The sequence below is a fragment of the Lithobates pipiens genome, unplaced genomic scaffold (assembly GCF_037356315.1).
Source record: "Lithobates pipiens isolate NorthernLeopardFrog02 unplaced genomic scaffold, aLitPip1_a1.2 Scaffold_8, whole genome shotgun sequence".
NCBI lineage: Eukaryota > Metazoa > Chordata > Amphibia > Anura > Ranidae > Lithobates > Lithobates pipiens.
This window is the reverse complement of record NW_027507903.1, coordinates 259,676,503-259,695,149: the sequence shown is the minus strand read 5'-3', so window position 1 is coordinate 259,695,149 and position 18,647 is coordinate 259,676,503. Positions and strand designations below refer to the sequence as shown.

The window sequence follows — 18,647 nt, the reverse complement described above, 5'->3', positions numbered from 1 at the left end:
CCCTGAACCTAGGTTCTGCAAAAGCTATGTTGACTGTTATGTTGCATAGACACAAATATACTGTAAGGCCTGAAGAATATTTTGGCGTGCCTCTTTCAGTAACAATTGAAACTCACTTCATTACAACATACAAACATACCCCACTTTTAAGTACTCAATGGGGTTTATTTACTAAAGCTGGAAAGTGCAAAATCAGGCTCACGTCTGCATAGAAACCAATGGGCTTCTAACCTCGGCTTGTTCAATTAAGCTTTGGTAATAAAACCTAGAAACTTGTTGGTTTCTATGCAGAGGTGAGCCTGATTTTACACTTTCTAACTTTAGTAAATAAACCCCATTGTGTACTTAAAAGTGGGGTATGCCTGTATTAAAAACATAGGCAGACTATCATGTACTAAGAATATACAGTATCCTACAATAATAAATGATGCTACATACCTGTACTGATAATACCTGGATTATCTGCTAGCCATGTTGGAATAACAAGGCCAGAAAACATGGAAAATCCCAAGACAAACAGATTTCTTGAGGAGTTTAAATCGACATACTGAAAAAAGGAGAATGTGCGTCAATTATATAATTACTCATTTAATATTTGTATTAGTTATTTTAGTTACAAATGTGAAGAAACTATAATAATGTTCTCTTACTAAACAATATTAAACACTTTGGGGATGTTTCACTAAGGGAAAAAAACACTTTTCACTTTAAGGGAATTTTTTTCAGGAGCCTAGGGACTTCAATCACCCAAAAATGCAGTTTTTTTTTTTTTTTACATTTTCCTTGCACATGATTGTATATTCTTTGAAAAGTGAAATTTCACCACATTCACTAAGCTCTGGGCAAATGTATTTGCAAAGTGCAACTTCCCTTGCAAAGTGAACAGCATATTTGCTTTTAGTAAATCAACCCCTATGAATGGCTATGTACCCTGTTCACTAAACCTCTGTCATGGTAAAGAATAGCAATAAAAAAAGGAACATGCTGCAAAGTGATGGCAATGTCACAAGATAAGGTCTTGCTGTGGTCAGAACTCCACAGACAAGCTCAAGGGGCATGCCTGGAAACACAAAGGGAGTCCTGATGTTTTCTCAGGGTAAGTACTGTTTAACCACTTAACCACTTGCCGACCGCCGCACGACGATATACGTCGGCAGAATGGCACGGGCAGGCATATGGGCGTATATATAAGTCCCTGCCTGCCCGCGGGTGGGGGGCCCGATCGGGCCCCCCCCCGGTGCCTGCGGCGGTCGGCATTCCTTCGAGAGCGATCCGGGATGAGGGGGCGGCCATTCATTCATGGCCACCCCCTCGCGACGAATGGAAATCCTCCGTGACATCACTTCCTCTCCTGTAATGTAAACACAGGAGAGGAAGTGATGTATTCTCTCCTCCGTGTCGGTATTTTCCGTTCCGGCACCGAGGAGAGAGGTTTGATGAGTTGCACCAACACACCACACATACAGTAGAACATGCCAGGCACACTCACACCCCCCTTTACCCCCCGATCACCCCCCCAATTACCCCTGCCCCCCCAGTCACAGTGACACCAATTGCTTTTTTTTGCATTGGTGTCATTTGTGACTGTAATAACTGTTAGGGCAGTTAGGGTTAGCCCCCTTTAGTTCTAATGTACCCCCCTAACCCCCCCAATAAAGGTTTAACCCCGTGATCACCCCCCGTCGCCAGTGTCACTAAGGCTGGGTTCACATTGCAGCGGTTTGAGAACGGATGTGATTCGCACCGCACTGCAGTGCAAATCACATCCGATCTCTGTGCGATTCGAGTTCAGCCATACAGATAGTATGGCTGAATTCGTGTCGCACCCGCCGCACCCGCCGCAAACTCGCACGGGACCCTTTTTTTGGTCCGCAGCAGAATCGGATCGCATGGGTGTTCACACCATGCGATCCGAGTTTGCAGATCGCACTGCGATATGCGAACTGATGTGGGGGTGTCATTATTTCACTGACACTCCCAGCAGTTTGCATAGGGCAGTGTGAACTGCCGCCGGGAGGCATGCGATGCGGGAACCCGCCGCGGATTCGTGGCGTTCCCGCATCGCTCCAGTGTGAACCCAGCCTAATAAGCGATCATTTTTCTGATCGCTGTATTAGTGTCACAGGTGACGCTAGTTAGGCAGGTAGGTATTTAGGTTCGCCGCAACTTTTTATAGCGCCAGGGACCCCCATATACTACCGCATAAAGACCCCTGATTGCCCCCTAGTTAACCCTTTCACCAGTGATCACCATATAACTGTTACAGGTGACGCTGGTTGGTTAGTTATTTTTTTATAGTTTCAGGGCACCCGCCATTTATTACCTAATAAAGGTTTAACCCCCTGATCACCCGGCGGGTGTCATTTGTGACTGTAATAACTGTTAGGGCAGTTAGGGTTAGCCTCCTTTAGTTCTAAGGTACCCCCCTAACCCCCCCAATAAAGGTTTAACCCCGTGATCACCCCCCGTCGCCAGTGTCACTAAGGCTGGGTTCACATTGCAGCGGTTTATGAGAACGGATGTGATTCGCACCGCACTGCAGTGCAAATCACATCCGATCTCTGTGCGATTCGAGTTCAGCCATACAGATAGTATGGCTGAATTCGTGCCGCACCCGCCGCAAACTCGCACGGGACCCTTTTTTTGGTCCGCAGCAGAATCGGATCGCATGGGTGTTCACACCATGCAATCCGAGTTTGCAGATCGCACTGCGATATGCGAACTGATCTGGGGGTGTCATTAACATTTCACTGACACTCCCAGCAGTTCGCATAGGGCAGTGTGAACTGCCGCCGGGAGGCATGTGATGCGGGAACCCGCCGCGCATTCGTGGCGTTCCCACATCGCTCCAGTGTGAACCCAGCCTAATAAGCGATCGTTTTTCTGATCACTGTATTAGTGTCACAGGTGACGCTAGTTAGGCAGGTAGGTATTTAGGTTCGCCGCAGCTTTTTATAGCGCCAGGGACCCCCATATACTACCGCATAAAGCCCCCTGATTGCCCCCTAGTTAACCCTTTCACCAGTGATCACCATATAACTGTTACAGGTGACGCTGGTTGGTTAGTTATTTTTTTTATAGTTTCAGGGCACCCGCCATTTATTACCTAGTCTCACTAGTGTACCCCTAAATTTAGGGGTGTCTACTTTCCAAAATGGGGTCATTTGGGGGGGTTTGTGCCATCTTGGCATTTTATGGCCTTCAAAACTGTAACGCCCTTAGAAAGCCTGAAGGCGGTGCTTGGTTTTCGGGGCCCCGTACGCGGCTAGGCTCCCAAAAAGTCCCACATATGTGGTATCCCCGTACTCAGGAGAAGCAGCAGAATTTATTTTGGGGTGTCATTTCACATATGCCCATGGCATGCGTGAGCAATATATCATTTAGTGACAACTTTGTGAAAAAAAAAAAAAAAATTAAAGTTTGTAATTTTCCCGCAACTTGTGGCAAAATATAAAATATTCCATGGACTCAAAATGCCTCTCAGCAAATAGCTTGGGGTGTCTACTTTCTAAAATGGGGTCATTTGTGGGGGTTTTGTGCCATCTTGGCATTTTATGGCCTTCAAAACTGTAATAGGTAGTGAGGAGTGAAGTCAAATATTTACGCCCTTAGAAAACCTGAAGGCGGTTCTTGGTTTTCGGGGCCCCGTACGTGGCTAGGCTCCCAAAAAGTCCCACATATGTGGTATCCCCGTACTCAGGAGAAGCAGTAGAATTTATTTTGGGGTGTCATTTCACATATGCCCATAGCATGTGTGAGCAATATATCATTTAGTGACAACTTTGTGAAAAAAAAAAAAAAAAAATTAAAGTTTGTAATTTTCCCGCAACTTGTGGCAAAATATAAAATATTCCATGGACTCAAAATGCCTCTCAGCAAATAGCTTGGGGTGTCTACTTTCTAAAATGGGGTCATTTGTGGGGGTTTTGTGCCATCTTGGCATTTTATGGCCTTCAAAACTGTAATAGGTAGTGAGGAGTGAAGTCAAATATTTACGCCCTTAGAAAACCTGAAGGCGGTTCTTGGCTTTCGGGGCCCCGTACGCGGCTAGGCTCCCAAAAAATCCCACACGTGTGGTATCCCCATACTCAGGAGAAGCAGCAGAATTTATTTTGGGGTGTCATTTCACATATGCCCATAGCATGTGTGAGCAATATATCATTTAGTGACAACTTTGTGTAAAAAAAAAAAAAAATTATTTTTTTGTCATTATTCAATCGCTTGAGGCAAAAAAATAAAATATTCGATGGGCTCAACATGCCACTTATCAATTTCCTTAGGGGGTCTACTTTCCAAAATGGGGTCATTTGGGGGGGTTTTGTACTGCCCTGCCATTTTAGCACCTCAAGAAATGAGATAGGCAGTCGTAAACTAAAAGCTGCGTAAATTCCAGAAAACGTACCTTAGTTTGTAGATGTGACAACTTTTGCGCAAACCAATAAATATACAGTTATTGACTTTTTTTTTACCAAAGACATGTGGCTGAATACATTTTGGCCTAAATGTATGACTAAAATTGAATTTATTGGATTTTTCTAATAACAAAAAGTAGAAAATATCATTTTTTTTCAAAATTTGCGGTCTTTTTCCATTTATATCGCAAAAAATAAAAATCGCAGAGGCAATCAAATACCATCAAAAGAAAGCTCTATTTGTGGGAAGAAAAGGACGCAAATTTTGTTTGGGTACAACATTGCATGACCGCGCAATTACCAGTTAAAGCAGCGCAGTGCCAAATTGTAAAAAGACCTCTGGTCATTTACCAGCAAAATGGTCCGGTCTGAAAGTGGTTAAGGACCGCCGCATGCCAATGTACGTCATTGCAATGGCATGTACAGGCACAAGCATACATGTACGTGCTTGGCTTCCAGCGGGTGGGGGGTCCGATCGGACCCCCTCCTGCTGGATGCGGCGGTCCGGTTCGCTCGATCACTCCTGGCGAATGAGAAGCTTCCTCCCACTGTGTATTGTATACACAGGCAGGGAGGAAGTGATGTCATTCTCCTCGGGGCGGTCTTATTGACCGGACTACGAGGAGAGGACACAGTAATTCTGCACCAAACACTACACTGACACTAACTAACACATAGGCACACAAACCCCCCCCCCCGATCACCCCCCCCGATTTTTATATAGCGCCAGGGACCCCCATATACTACCTAATAAAAATTTGAACCCCCTGATTGCCCCTAGTTAATCCTTTCACCAGTGATCACCGTATAAGTGTTACGGGTGACTCTGGTTAGTTTGCTTTTTATAGCATCAGGGCACCCACCATGTATTACCCAATAAAAGTTTAACCCCCTGATCACCTGGCGGGTGATATCAATTAGATTTTAGGGTCAGGGTCTACGTCGCCCCAGGCAGCGCTAGGTTAGTGCCAGTACCGCTAACACCCACGCGCAAAGCATACACCTCCCGTAGTGGTATAGAATCTGAACAGATCAATATCTGATCTGATCAGATCTATACTAGCGTCCCCAGCAGTTTAGGGTTCCAAAAAAATGCATTGTTAGCGGGATCAGCCCAGATACCTGCTAGCACCTCCTGTTTTGCCCCTCCGCCCAGCCCACCCAAGTGCAGTATCGATCGATCACTGTCACTTACAAAACACTAAACACATAACTACAGCGATCGCAGAGTCAGGCCTGATCCCTGCGATCGCTAACAGTTTTTTTGGTAGCATTTTATATTTAAATCCGGAAGGCAGTGCTTGGTTTTCGGGGTCCAGTATGTGGCTAGGCTCCCAAAAAGTCCCCCACATGTGGTATCCCCGTACTCGGGAGAAGCAGCAGAATTTATTTTGGGGTGTAATTTGACTTATGCCTATAGGATGTGTGAGCAATATATCATTTAGTGACAACTTTGTGCAAAAATTTTTTTTTTAATATTCCTGCAACTTGTGGCAAAATATAAAATATTTCATGGACTCAACATGCCTCTCAGTAAATAGCTTGGGGTGTCTACTTTCCAAAATGGGGTCATTTGGGGGGGGGGGTTTGTGTTATTTTGGCATTTTATGGCCTTCGAAACTGTGATAGGTAGTGAGGAGTGAAATCAAAAATTTGCACCCTTAGAAACCCTGAAGGCAGTGATTGGTTTTTGGGGTGCCGTACGCGGCTAGACTCCCAAAAAGTCCCACATATGTGGTATCCCCATACTCAGGAGAAGCAGCAGAATATATTTTAGGGTGCAATTCCACATATTACCATGGCATGTGTGAGCAATATATCATTTAGTGACAACTTTTTGTTACCTTTTTTTTTTTTTTTGTCATTATTCAATCAATTGGGACAAAAAAAAAAATATTCAATGGGCTCAACATGCCCCTCAGCAATTTCCTTAGGGTGTCTACTTTCCAAAATGGGGTCATTTGGGGGGGGGTTGTGTTATTTTGGCATTTTATGGCCTTCGAAACTGTGATAGGTAGTGAGGAGTGAAATCAAAAATTTGCACCCTTAGAAATCCTGAAGGCAGTGATTGGTTTTCGGGGTGCTGTACGCGGCTAGACTCCCAAAAAGTCCCACATATGTGGTATCCCCGTACTCAGGAGAAGCAGCAGAATATATTTTGGGGTGCAATTCCACATATAACTATGGCATGTGTGAGCAATATATCATTTAGTGACAACTTTTTGTAAACTTTTTTTTTTTGTGTCATTATTCAATCACTTGGGACAAAAAAAAAAAATATTCAATGGGCTCAACATGCCTCTCAGAAATTTCCTTGGGGTGTCTACTTTCCAAAATGGAGTCATTTGGGGGGGTTTGTACTGCCCTGCCATTTTAGCACCTCAAGAAATGAGATAGGCAGTCATAAATTAAAAGCTGTGTAAATTCCAGAAAATGTACTCTAGTTTGTAGACGCTATAACTTTTGCGCAAACCAAAAAATATACGCTTATTGACATTTTTTTTACTAAAGACATGTGGCTGAATACATTTTGCCCTAAATGTATGATTAAAATTGAGTTCATTCGATTTTTCTTATAACAAAAAGTAGAAAATATATTTTTTTCTCAAAATTTTCGGTATTTTTCCATTTATATCGCAAAAAATAAAAATCGCAGAGGCAATCAAATACCACCAAAAGAAAGCTCTATTTGTGGGAAGAAAAGGACGCAAATTTCGTTTGGGTACAACATTGCATGACCATGCAATTACCAGTTAAACCAGTGCAGTGCGAAATTGTAAAAAGACCTCTGGTCCCTAGGCTGTTAATTGGTCCGGGGCTGAAGTGGTTAACGGATCAGTTCACTTTTGCAAGAAAAAAAAGCACATCTTTTTGCAGGTAAAAAAAAGTGTGCATTTAATTTATTTTATTTTATTAGAAGCCTATATATTATAACACCCGCAATGCACTTTGAGGCTCCTACAGACTGTCAGTGAATCTGTCTGCTCGTACCTCATATGGGCAGGCAGTTACACAGTGACAGGAAGCATCAATGAACTACCTAGAGTGGCCAACAGTTCCCAAATAGTTTATTGAGAACTACAAGCTATCAGCCAGAAAAAGATGAAGGTACTTGTAGTTCTCCAATTCACAGAACTCTGAATAAATGATGCAGCTGGGTGGGTGGAGCCCCTCAAGGCCACGTTTTTTTTAATTGTGACAGCAGGTGCAGGGAGAGGATCCCCAGCCTGCTGTAACAATGGGGGATCGGGAGGAGGAGGTGCCGGGGCTGCTGAAAAAGTAACATGTTCAGGGGCGGACTGACAACTTAAGGGGCCCCCCCGGGCAATAGGTTTCGTATTTTGTGATTTGCCTTTTGATTTTTCTTTCTGTCCACTCGATTGTATTCTCTGTTATACATTATTACCTTGCACAATATACTTATTGCTACTATATTATCTGTAATTTCATGATATTTTTCATTCATGTTGCTTGTCCCCAGGAGTCGACATGGGTGGCCGCGCTATGCCGGTCTTTGGGCACTGTGTGGTCGGTAAGCATCACAGGATTCCTCCTGGTGATGCGTTTGGACCTCCTCTGCTGGTCGATGGTTTGTCTGTCGTACAGGCTCAGGAGATCCTACTCTGACAGTGTCCTTCGTTCCCCCTCATCCCCTGCGTCTGGCTCTGTCTTGCGCAGGCGCGTTGGGAGATGGGCGGTGCGGATGTGATACACGACGGAGTTCATGGCCGGCCCACCCAACGTCATCATTGGCTCTTCGCCTATTGGACGACGGGGGGTGGGGCATTCACATTTAGGGAGACGCCGTACGAGCGTCTCCTCAAGATTGTAATTCATTTACATCCTCCTTCTGGTCCGTTTGACACCAGCGTTTTGTACCTCGTTTGAATAGGTAACCCATCTTCGCAGAGTATATACGTTGATTTCCTTAAGTTCACTACCATTATCCTTCCTTCCCTATTGATACAACTATATTTTAATTTATACCTTTCAGACATTAGCCCTTTTGGGTCTGCTTTATTGGATGTACCTGCGGGCTGGCTGTTTACATTTGATGACTAGAGATGTATTAGCATTACTATCCACATTGAATTACTTTGAAATCAATGCAGTGATTACTAGATACTGGTGAGCTTTCCCTAATACCACTACTATGCTACTATATATACCCATATATATATATATATATATATATATATATATATATATATATATATATATATATATATATATATATATATATATACAGTGGTGTGAAAAAGTGTTTGCCCCCTTCCTCATTTCCTGTTCCTTTGCATGTTTGTCACACTTAAGTGTTTCGGAACATCAAACCAATTTAAACAATAGTCAAGGACAACACAAGTAAACACAAAATGCAATTTGTAAATGAAGGTGTTTATTATTAAAGGTGAAAAAAAATCCAAACCATCATGGCCCTGTGTGAAAAAGTGATTGCCCCCCTTGTTAAAACATATTATAACTGTGGTTGTCCACACCTGAGTTCAATTTCTCTAGCCACACCCAGGCCTGATTATTGCCACACCTGTTCACAATCAAGGCATCACTTAAATAGGAGCTGCTTGACACAGTAAGGTCCACCAGAAGATCCTTAAAAGCTACACATCATGCCGAGACCCAAAGAAATTCAGGAACAATTGAGAAAGAAAGTAATTGAGATCTATCAGTCTGGAAAGGGTTATAAAGCCATTTCCAAAGCTTTGGGAATCCAGCGAACCACAGTGAGAGCCATTATCCACAAATGGCGAAGACATGGAACAGTGGTGAACCTTCCCAGGAGTGGCCGGCCGCCCAAAATTACCCCAAGAGCGCAGCGACGACTCATCCAAGACCCCACAACAACGTCCAAGGAACTGCAGGCCTCACTTGCCTCAGTTAAGGTCAGCGTTCATGCCTCCACCATCAGGAAAAGACTGGGCAAAAATGGCCTGCATGGCAGAGTTCCAAGGAGAAAACCACTGCTGAGCAAAAAGAACATCAAAGCTCGTCTCAATTTCTCCACAACACATCTTGATGATCCCCAAGACTTTTGGGACAACATTCTGTGGACCGATGAGACAAAAGTGGAACTCTTTGGAAGGTGTGTGTCCAAGTATATCTGGCGTAGAAGGAACACTGCATATCATAAAAAGAACATTATACCAACAGTAAAATATGGTGGTGGTAGTGTGATGGTCTGGGGCTGTTTTGCTGCTTCAGGACCTGGAAGACTTGCCGTGATAAAAGGAACTATGAATTCTGCTGTCTACCAAGAGATCCTGAAGGAGAATGTCCGACCATCTGTTCGTGTACTCAAGCTGAAACGAACTTGGGTTCTGCAGCAGGACAATGATCCTAAACACACCAGCAAGTCCACCACCGAATGGCTGAAGAAAAACAAAATGAAGACTTTGGAGTGGCCTAGCCAAAGTCCTGACCTGAATCCTATTGAGATGTTGTGGTATGACCTTAAAAAGGCCGTTCATGCTCGAAAACCCTCTAATGTAACTGAATTAGGACAATTCTGCAAAGATGAGTGGGCCAAAATTCCTCCAGGACGCTGTAAAAGCCTCATTGCACGTTATCGCAAACGCTTGGTTGCAGTTGCTACTGCTAAGGGTGGCCCAACCAGTTATTAGGTTTAGGGGGCAATCACTTTTTCACACAGGGCCATGATGGTTTGGATTTTTTTTTCACCTTTAATAATAAACACCTTCATTTACAAATTGCATTTTGTGTTTACTTGTGTTGTCCTTGACTATTGTTTAAATTGGTTTGATGTTCCGAAACACTTAAGTGTGACAAACATGCAAAGGAACAGGAAATGAGGAAGGGGGCAAACACTTTTTCACACCACTGTATATATATATATATATATATATATATATATATTATAACACACTGGTATCCAATATCTTTACATAAATCCCCTTTTTCTTATTTTTTGTATTCTATTCTAGTTTCTGACTCATATACTCTGCACTCCTTTGTATTTATATGCCTACCTGCCTACTAGCGCCATTTCCAGAGGGTAACTGTGTAGTCTATTTTAACCTATTAATTCCACCTTATTTATTTCTATACGATATTGTGTATGCCCCCACAGTGCCTTAATATGACTGTGCTTGTGCTTCACGCCCATGTCGCCTTTTGACAAGCACCATGGTGTATATTTTAACCACTTTCAGACCGGACCATTTTGCTGGTCAATGACCAGAGGTCTTTTTACAATTTGGCACTGCGCTGCTTTAACTGGTAATTGCGCGGTCATGCAATATTGTACCCAAATAAAATTTGCGTCCTTTTTTTCCCACAAATAGAGCTTTCTTTTAAAGGTATTTGACTGACTCTGCGATTTAAATTTTTTGCGATATAAACGTAAAAAGACCGCAAATTTTGAAAAAGAATGATATTTTCTACTTTTTGTTATTAGAAAAATCCAATAAACTCAATTTTAGTCATACATTTAGGCCAAAATGTATTCAGCCACATGTCTTTGGTAAAAAAAAAAAAACAATAACTGTATATTTATTGGTTTGCGCAAAAGTTGTCACATCTACAAACTAAGGTACGTTTTCTGGAATTTACGCAGCTTTTAGTTTATGACTGCCTATCTCATTTCTTGAGGTGCTAAAATGGCAGGGCAGTACAAACCCCCCCCAAATGACCCCATTTTGGAAAGTAGACCCCCTAAGGAAATTGATAAGAGGCATGTTGAGCCCATTAAATATTTTATTTTTTTGCCTCAAGCGATTGAATAATGACAAAAAATTTTTTATTTTTTATTTTTTTACACAAAGTTGTCACTAAATGATATATTGCTCACACATGCTATGGGCATATGTGAAATGACACCCCAAAATAAATTCTGCTGCTTCTCCTGAGTACGGGGATACCACATATGTGGGACTTTTTGTGAGCCTAGCCGCGTACGGGGCCCCGAAAACCAAGCACCGCCTTCAGGCTTTCTAAGGGCGTAAATTTTTGATTTCACTTCTCACTACCTATTACAGTTTTGAAGGCCATAAAATGCCAAGATGGCACAAAACCCCCACAAATGACCCCATTTTAGAAAGTAGACACCCCAAGCTATTTGCTGAGAGGCATGTTGAGTCCATGGAATATTTTATATTTTGCCAGAAGTTGCGGGAAAATTACAAACTTTTATTTTATTTATTTATTTTTCACAAAGTTGTCACTAAATGATATATTGCTCACACATGCTATGGGCATATGTGAAATGACACCCCAAAATAAATTCTGCTGCTTCTCCTGAGTACGGGGATACCACATATGTGGGACTTTTTGTGAGCCTAGCCGCGTACGGGGCCCCGAAAACCAAGCACCGCCTTCAGGCTTTCTAAGGGCGTAAATTTTTGATTTCACTTCTCACTACCTATTACAGTTTTGAAGGCCATAAAATGCCAAGATGGCACAAAACCCCCACAAATGACCCCATTTTAGAAAGTAGACACCCCAAGCTATTTGCTGAGAGGCATGTTGAGTCCATGGAATATTTTATATTTTGCCAGAAGTTGCGGGAAAATTACAAACTTTTATTTTATTTATTTATTTTTCACAAAGTTGTCACTAAATGATATATTGCTCACACATGCTATGGGCATATGTGAAATGACACCCCAAAATAAATTCTGCTGCTTCTCCTGAGTACGGGGATACCACATATGTGGGACTTTTTGTGAGCCTAGCCGCGTACGGGGCCCCGAAAACCAAGCACCGCCTTCAGGCTTTCTAAGGGCGTAAATTTTTGATTTCACTTCTCACTACCTATTACAGTTTTGAAGGCCATAAAATGCCAAGATGGCACAAAACCCCCACAAATGACCCCATTTTAGAAAGTAGACACCCCAAGCTATTTGCTGAGAGGCATGTTGAGTCCATGGAATATTTTATATTTTGCCACAAGTTGCGGGAAAATGACAAACTTTTTTTATTTTTTTCACAAAGTTGTCACTAAATGATATATTGCTCACGCATTCCATGGGCATATGTGAAATGACACCCCAAAATAAATTCTGCTGCTTCTCCTGAGTACGGGGATACCACATATGTGGGACTTTTTGGGAGCCTAGCTGCGTACGGGGCCCCGAAAACCAAGCACCGCCTTCAGGCTTTCTAAGGGCGTTACAGTTTTGAAGGCCATAAAATGCCAAGATGGCACAAACCCCCCCCAAATGACCCCATTTTGGAAAGTAGACACCCCTAAATTTAGGGGTACACTAGTGAGACTAGGTAATAAATGGCGGGTGCCCTGAAACTATAAAAAAATAACTAACCAACCAGCGTCACCTGTAACAGTTACATGGTGATCACTGGTGAAAGGGTTAACTAGGGGGCAATCAGGGGGCTTTATGCGGTAGTATATGGGGGTCCCTGGCGCTATAAAAAGCTGCGGCGAACCTAAATACCTACCTGCCTAACTAGCGTCACCTGTGACACTAATACAGCGATCAGAAAAACGATCGCTTATTAGGCTGGGTTCACACTGGAGCGATGCGGGAACGCCACGAATCCGCGGCGGGTTCCCGCATCGCATGCCTCCCGGCGGCAGTTCACACTGTCCTATGCGAACTGCTGGGAGTGTCAGTGAAATGTTAATGACACCCCCAGATCAGTTCGCATATCGCAGTGCGATCTGCAAACTCGGATCGCATGGTGTGAACACCCATGCGATCCGATTCTGCTGCGGACCAAAAAAAGGGTCCCGTGCGAGTTTGCGGCGGGTACGGCGGGTGCGACACAAATTCAGCCATACTATCTGTATGGCTGAATTCGAATCGCACAGAGATCGGATGTGATTTGCACTGCAGTGCGGTGCGAATTACATCCGTTCTCATAAACCGCTGCAATGTGAACCCAGCCTTAGTGACACTGGCGACGGGGGGTGATCACGGGGTTAAACCTTTATTGGGGGGGTTAGGGGGGTACCTTAGAACTAAAGGGGGCTAACCCTAACTGCCCTAACAGTTATTACAGTCACAAATGACACCCGCCAGGTGATCAGGGGGTTAAACCTTTATTAGGTAATAAATGGCGGGTGCCCTGAAACTATAAAAAAATAACTAACCAACCAGCGTCACCTGTAACAGTTATATGGTGATCACTGGTGAAAGGTTTAACTAGGGGGCAATCAGGGGGCTTTATGCAGTAGTATATGGGGGTCCCTGGCGCTATAAAAAGCTGCGGCGAACCTAAATACCTACCTGCCTAACTAGCGTCACCTGTGACACTAATACAGCGATCAGAAAAACGATCGCTTATTAGGCTGGGTTCACACTGGAGCGATGCGGGAACGCCACGAATCCGCGGCGGGTTCCCGCATCGCATGCCACCCGGCGGCAGTTCACACTGCCCTATGCGAACTGCTGGGAGTGTCAGTGAAATGTTAATGACACCCCCAGATCAGTTCGCATATCGCAGTGCGATCTGCAAACTCGGATCGCATGGTGTGAACACCCATGCGATCCGATTCTGCTGCGGACCAAAAAAAGGGTCCCGTGCGAATTTGCGGCGGGTGCGGCGGGTACGGCGCGAATTCAGCCATACTATCTGTATGGCTGAACTCGAATCGCACAGAGATCGGATGTGATTTGCACTGCAGTGCGGTGCGAATCACATCCGTTCTCATAAACCGCTGCAATGTGAACCCAGCCTTAGTGACACTGGCGACGGGGGGTGATCACGGGGTTAAACCTTTATTGGGGGGGTTAGGGGGGTACATTAGAACTAAAGGGGGCTAACCCTAACTGCCCTAACAGTTATTACAGTCACAAATGACACCAATGCAAAAAAAAAAAAAAAAATGCAATTGGTGTCACTGTGACTGGGGGGGCAGGGGTAATTGGGGGGGTGATCGGGGGGTGAAGGGGGGGTGTGAGTGTGCCTGGCATGTTCTACTGTGTAGTGTCGTGTTGGTGCAACTCACTGATCCTCTCTCCTCGGTGCCGGAATGAAAAATACCGACACGGAGGAGAGATTACATCACTTCCTCTGCCTGTGTTTACATTACAGGAGAGGAAGTGATGTCACGGAGCATTTCCATTCGTCGGGAGCTATCGCGAGGGGGTGGCCATGAATGAATGGCCGCCCCCTCATCCCGGATCGCTCCCGAACGAATACCGACCGCCGCAGGCACCGGGGGGGCCCGATCGGGCCCCCCACCCGCGGGAAGGCAGGGACATATATATACGCCCATATGCCTGCCCGTGCAATTCTGTCAACGTATATCATCGTGCGGCGGTCGGCAAGTGGTTAATTAATTAATTTATTTATTTTTTGTTATTTGTTAACAAAATATAGCTTTGTATTTTATTTGTGATGTATATGTCTTTCTTTGCCTTTAAGAGCTTTACTGCGCCCCAGCAGAAGCGTCTTTGGGACGCGAAACATGTCGGGCATAAGCATGGGACCCTATATCAGCACATCATTTTAGTGAATATATATTTAAATATTTATTCTCAATGGCTTATTGTTAGCTATCTTATATTCAAGTATCACATGTGTTGCAATATGATGTTACTTGCTGATTAAGGTCTTGGCGAATGAATGTACCCTCTATTTTTGGTTTTTAATTGTTTTTTGTATATCTTTTGAATAAAATAATAAAAATTATTTAACGTGGTTGATACCGGTGCCTATAAAGTCCATAAGTCCCTTTAGTCTTCATTCTTTGTATCCATTATGGACGATGGCACCCCCCCCTTTTTTAAGTAATTACATTGGGATATCCATTTTTACCATGAAGTGCTATTGCGATATCCCATAATTTCCCGTTTAAAGGTGATTACAATGCTGGAGTCCATTAGCGCCAGGATTGACTTAACATCAATTTTTACCACACAGTCAGGCTGGTCAGGTCAAAGGTATGCACGGGTCTTGCATACAGGTAGAGGCATCAGGTCAGGCTGCATAAGCTCTCCTTAGTTTGGACTGGAGACAGCAATGCTCTGCAACACCCGCCAATACCCTGCAACACTCTGCAATGCTCTGCAACACCCGCCAATACCCTGCAACACTCTGCAATACCCTGCAACACTCTGCAATGCTCTGCAACACCCACCAATACCCTGCAACACTCTGCAATACCCTGCAACACTCTGCAATGCTCTGCAACACCCGGCAATACCCTGCAACACCCGCCAATACCCTGCAACACTCTGCAATGCTCTGCAACACCCACCAATACCCTGCAACACTGCAATGCTCTGCAACACCCACCAATACCCTGCAACACTCTGCAATGCTCTGCAACACCCGCCAATACCTGCAACAGTCTGCAATACCCTGCAACACTCTGCAGTGCTCTGCAACACCTGCCAATACCCTGCAACACTCTGCAATGCTCTTCAACACCCGCCAATACTCTGCAACACCCGCCAATACCCTGCAACACCCGCCAATACCCGTGCACTCGAGAGCATCCGTGACCGCCGGGTCCACAGGACCCAGTGCATCACGGATCACGGTAAACGCCCGCTCATCGCGGCCGTTTACTACGTGATCGCTCCGTCAAATCACAGAGTGACCACTTGTAAACAAACCGGCATCATGTTATGACGCCGGTTCCTCCCTCCCCCTCTCTGTACCGATCGGTACAGCGGAGGGGGAAGAGATCGGTGTCAGCAGCGCTGTGGGATGCATCTGCAGTGCCCACATCGCTGCTCACCGAAAATTAACCCCTCAATTCCCTGCCATTACTCTGCAATACCCTGCAATACCCTGCAACAATCTGCAATACCCTGCAACACTCTGCAATGCTCTGCAACACCCGCCAATACCTTGCAATGCTCTGCAACACCCGCCAATACCCTGCAATGCTCTGCAACGCAATACTCTGCAACGTAATACTCTGCAACGCCATACTCGGAGATACCCAGCCATACTCGGAGATACCCAGCCATACCCAGCCATAGTCGGTGATACCCTGCAATACTCAGCCATAGACATCCACCCCCCTCCCGCCACCCTCCGGTGCTTCTACCGTCTCGCTAATATGATCAAAGCCAGAATCTTTTTTTTTCTTTTTCAGGCTTCCCAGCCTAGAGGTGAGATGTGGGATCTTATTGACCCCATATCTCACTGTAAAGAGGACCTGTCATGCCATATTCCTATTACAAGGGATGTTTACATTCCTTGTAATAGGAATAAAAGTGATAAAAAAATGTATTTTTGGGGAAAAAAATGTCAAACTAAAATAAATAAAGTAAAATGAACAATACATTTTTTTTTTTTTTAAAGCGCCCCTGTCCCCATGTGCTCGCATGCAAAAGCGAACGCATACATAAGTCCCGCCCACATATGAAAACGGTGTTTAAACCACACATGTGAGGTATCGCTGCGAACATTAGAGCGAGAGCAATAATTCTAGCCCTAGACCGCCTCTGTAACTCAAAACATTTAACCAGTAAAAAAAATGAAATCGTCGCCTATGGGGATTTTTAAGTAGCGACGTTTGGCGCCATTCCACGAGCGTGTGCAATTTTGAAGAGTGACATGTTAGGTATTTGTTTACTCAGTGTAAGTTCATCTTTCACATTATGCAAAAATTGGGCTAACTTTACTGTATTTTTTTTTTTAAAGCACAAAACTGTTTTAAAAAAAAAAAAAAGCATTCGAAAAATTGCTGCGCAAATACCGTGTGAGATAAAAAGTTGCAATGACCACCATTGTATTCTCCAGGGTGTTTGCTAAAAAAACATATATAATGTTTTGGGATTCTATGTAATTTTCTAGCAAATAAATGATTATTTTTACATGTAGGAGAGAAATGTCAGAATTGGCCTGGGTACTCCAGAACGTTTGATGGCGCTCCCTGCATGTTGGGCCTCTGTATGTGGCCACACTGTGTAAAAGTCTCACACATGTGGTATCGCCGTACTCGGGAGTAATAGCAGAATGTGTTTTGGGGTGTAATTTGTGGTATGCATATGCTGTGTGTGAGAAATAAATTGATAATATGACAATTTTGTGAAAAAAAAAAGTAAAGTAAAAAAAATATCTTGATTTTGCAAAGAATTGTGGGAAAAAATGACAACTTCAAAAAACTCATCATGCCTCTTACTAAATACCTTGGAATGTCTTCTTTCTAAAAATGGGTCATTTGGGGGGTATTTGTACTTTTCTGGCATGTTAGGGTCTCAAGAATTGAAATAGGCCATCAGTACTTCAGGTGTGATCAATTTTCAGATATTGGCACCATAGCTTGTGGACTCTATAACTTTCACAAAGACCAAATAATATCCACCAATTTGTACTTCTTTTTACCAAAGATATGTAGTAGTATAAATTTTGGCCAAAATTTATGAAGAAAAAATTACTAATCTGCTAAATTTTATAACAGAAACAAAGAAAAATTCGTTTTTTTACAGAATTTTCTGTATTTTTTCTTTTATAGCACAAAAAATAAAAAACCGAGCGGTGATTAAATACCACCAAAAGAAAGCTCCATTTGTGTAAAAAAGGACAAAAATTTCATATAGGCCCAGTGTTGCATGACTGAGTAATTGTCATTCAAAATGTGAGAGCACCGAAAGCTGAAATTTGGTCTCGTTATTAAGGGTGTTTAAGTGCCCAGTGGTCAAGTGGTTAATGGCTGTGTTGAGTTATTTTGAGGGGACAGCAAATTTACACTGTTATACAAGCTGTACACTCGTTACTTTACATTGTAGCAAAGTGTAATTTCTTCAGTGTTGTCACATGAAAAGATATAATAAAATATTTAAAAAAATGAGAGGCGTGTATTCACTTTTGTGAGATACTGTATATCCCATAGTTTGTAGACACTATAACTTTTAAACAAACCAATCAATATATACTTATCTGGATTTTTTTTTTTTACCAAAGACATATAGCAGAATACATGTTGTCCAAAATGTATTAAGATTAGATTTGTTTTTCTTTATGGAATATGTTTTATAGCAGAACATAATTTTTTTTTTCAAAATGCTCAGTCTTTTTTCTTTTATATAATAAAAAAATAAAAAACCCATAATGCCCATAAAGTGGTTAATTAAAAGATTATTATGGCTGAGTATTGTATACATAATTTTACCTGGAGATTTGAAATACCCACTGCAGCAATCATTCCAAACATCACCATAAACATTCCTCCAATTACTGGTTCTGGAATTGTAATAAAAATAGCACCAAATTTACCAAACAATCCAAGAATAATTAAAAGGATTCCTGCTGTCTGCATTACTAAACGGCTTCCAACCT

At 43.1% G+C, this 18,647-nt stretch overlaps 1 protein-coding gene across 2 annotated transcripts in view; it reads right to left on the bottom strand.

The window, feature by feature from the left end:
* Nucleotides 1–18,647, bottom strand: part of LOC143961848 (solute carrier family 23 member 2-like) — a 282,179-nt gene that overhangs the window by 73,281 nt on the left and 190,251 nt on the right. The window contains exons 9-10 of one of the 2 annotated variants that reach the window (XM_077471182.1): nt 18,481–18,645; nt 439–547 (exon numbers count right to left, since the gene is read on the bottom strand). In XM_077471182.1, coding sequence (XP_077327308.1) covers nt 439–547; nt 18,481–18,645 — 274 coding nt within the window. The remainder of the gene's footprint in view (nt 1–438; nt 548–18,480; nt 18,646–18,647) is intronic. The other variant, XM_077471183.1, reaches the window with a different exon arrangement.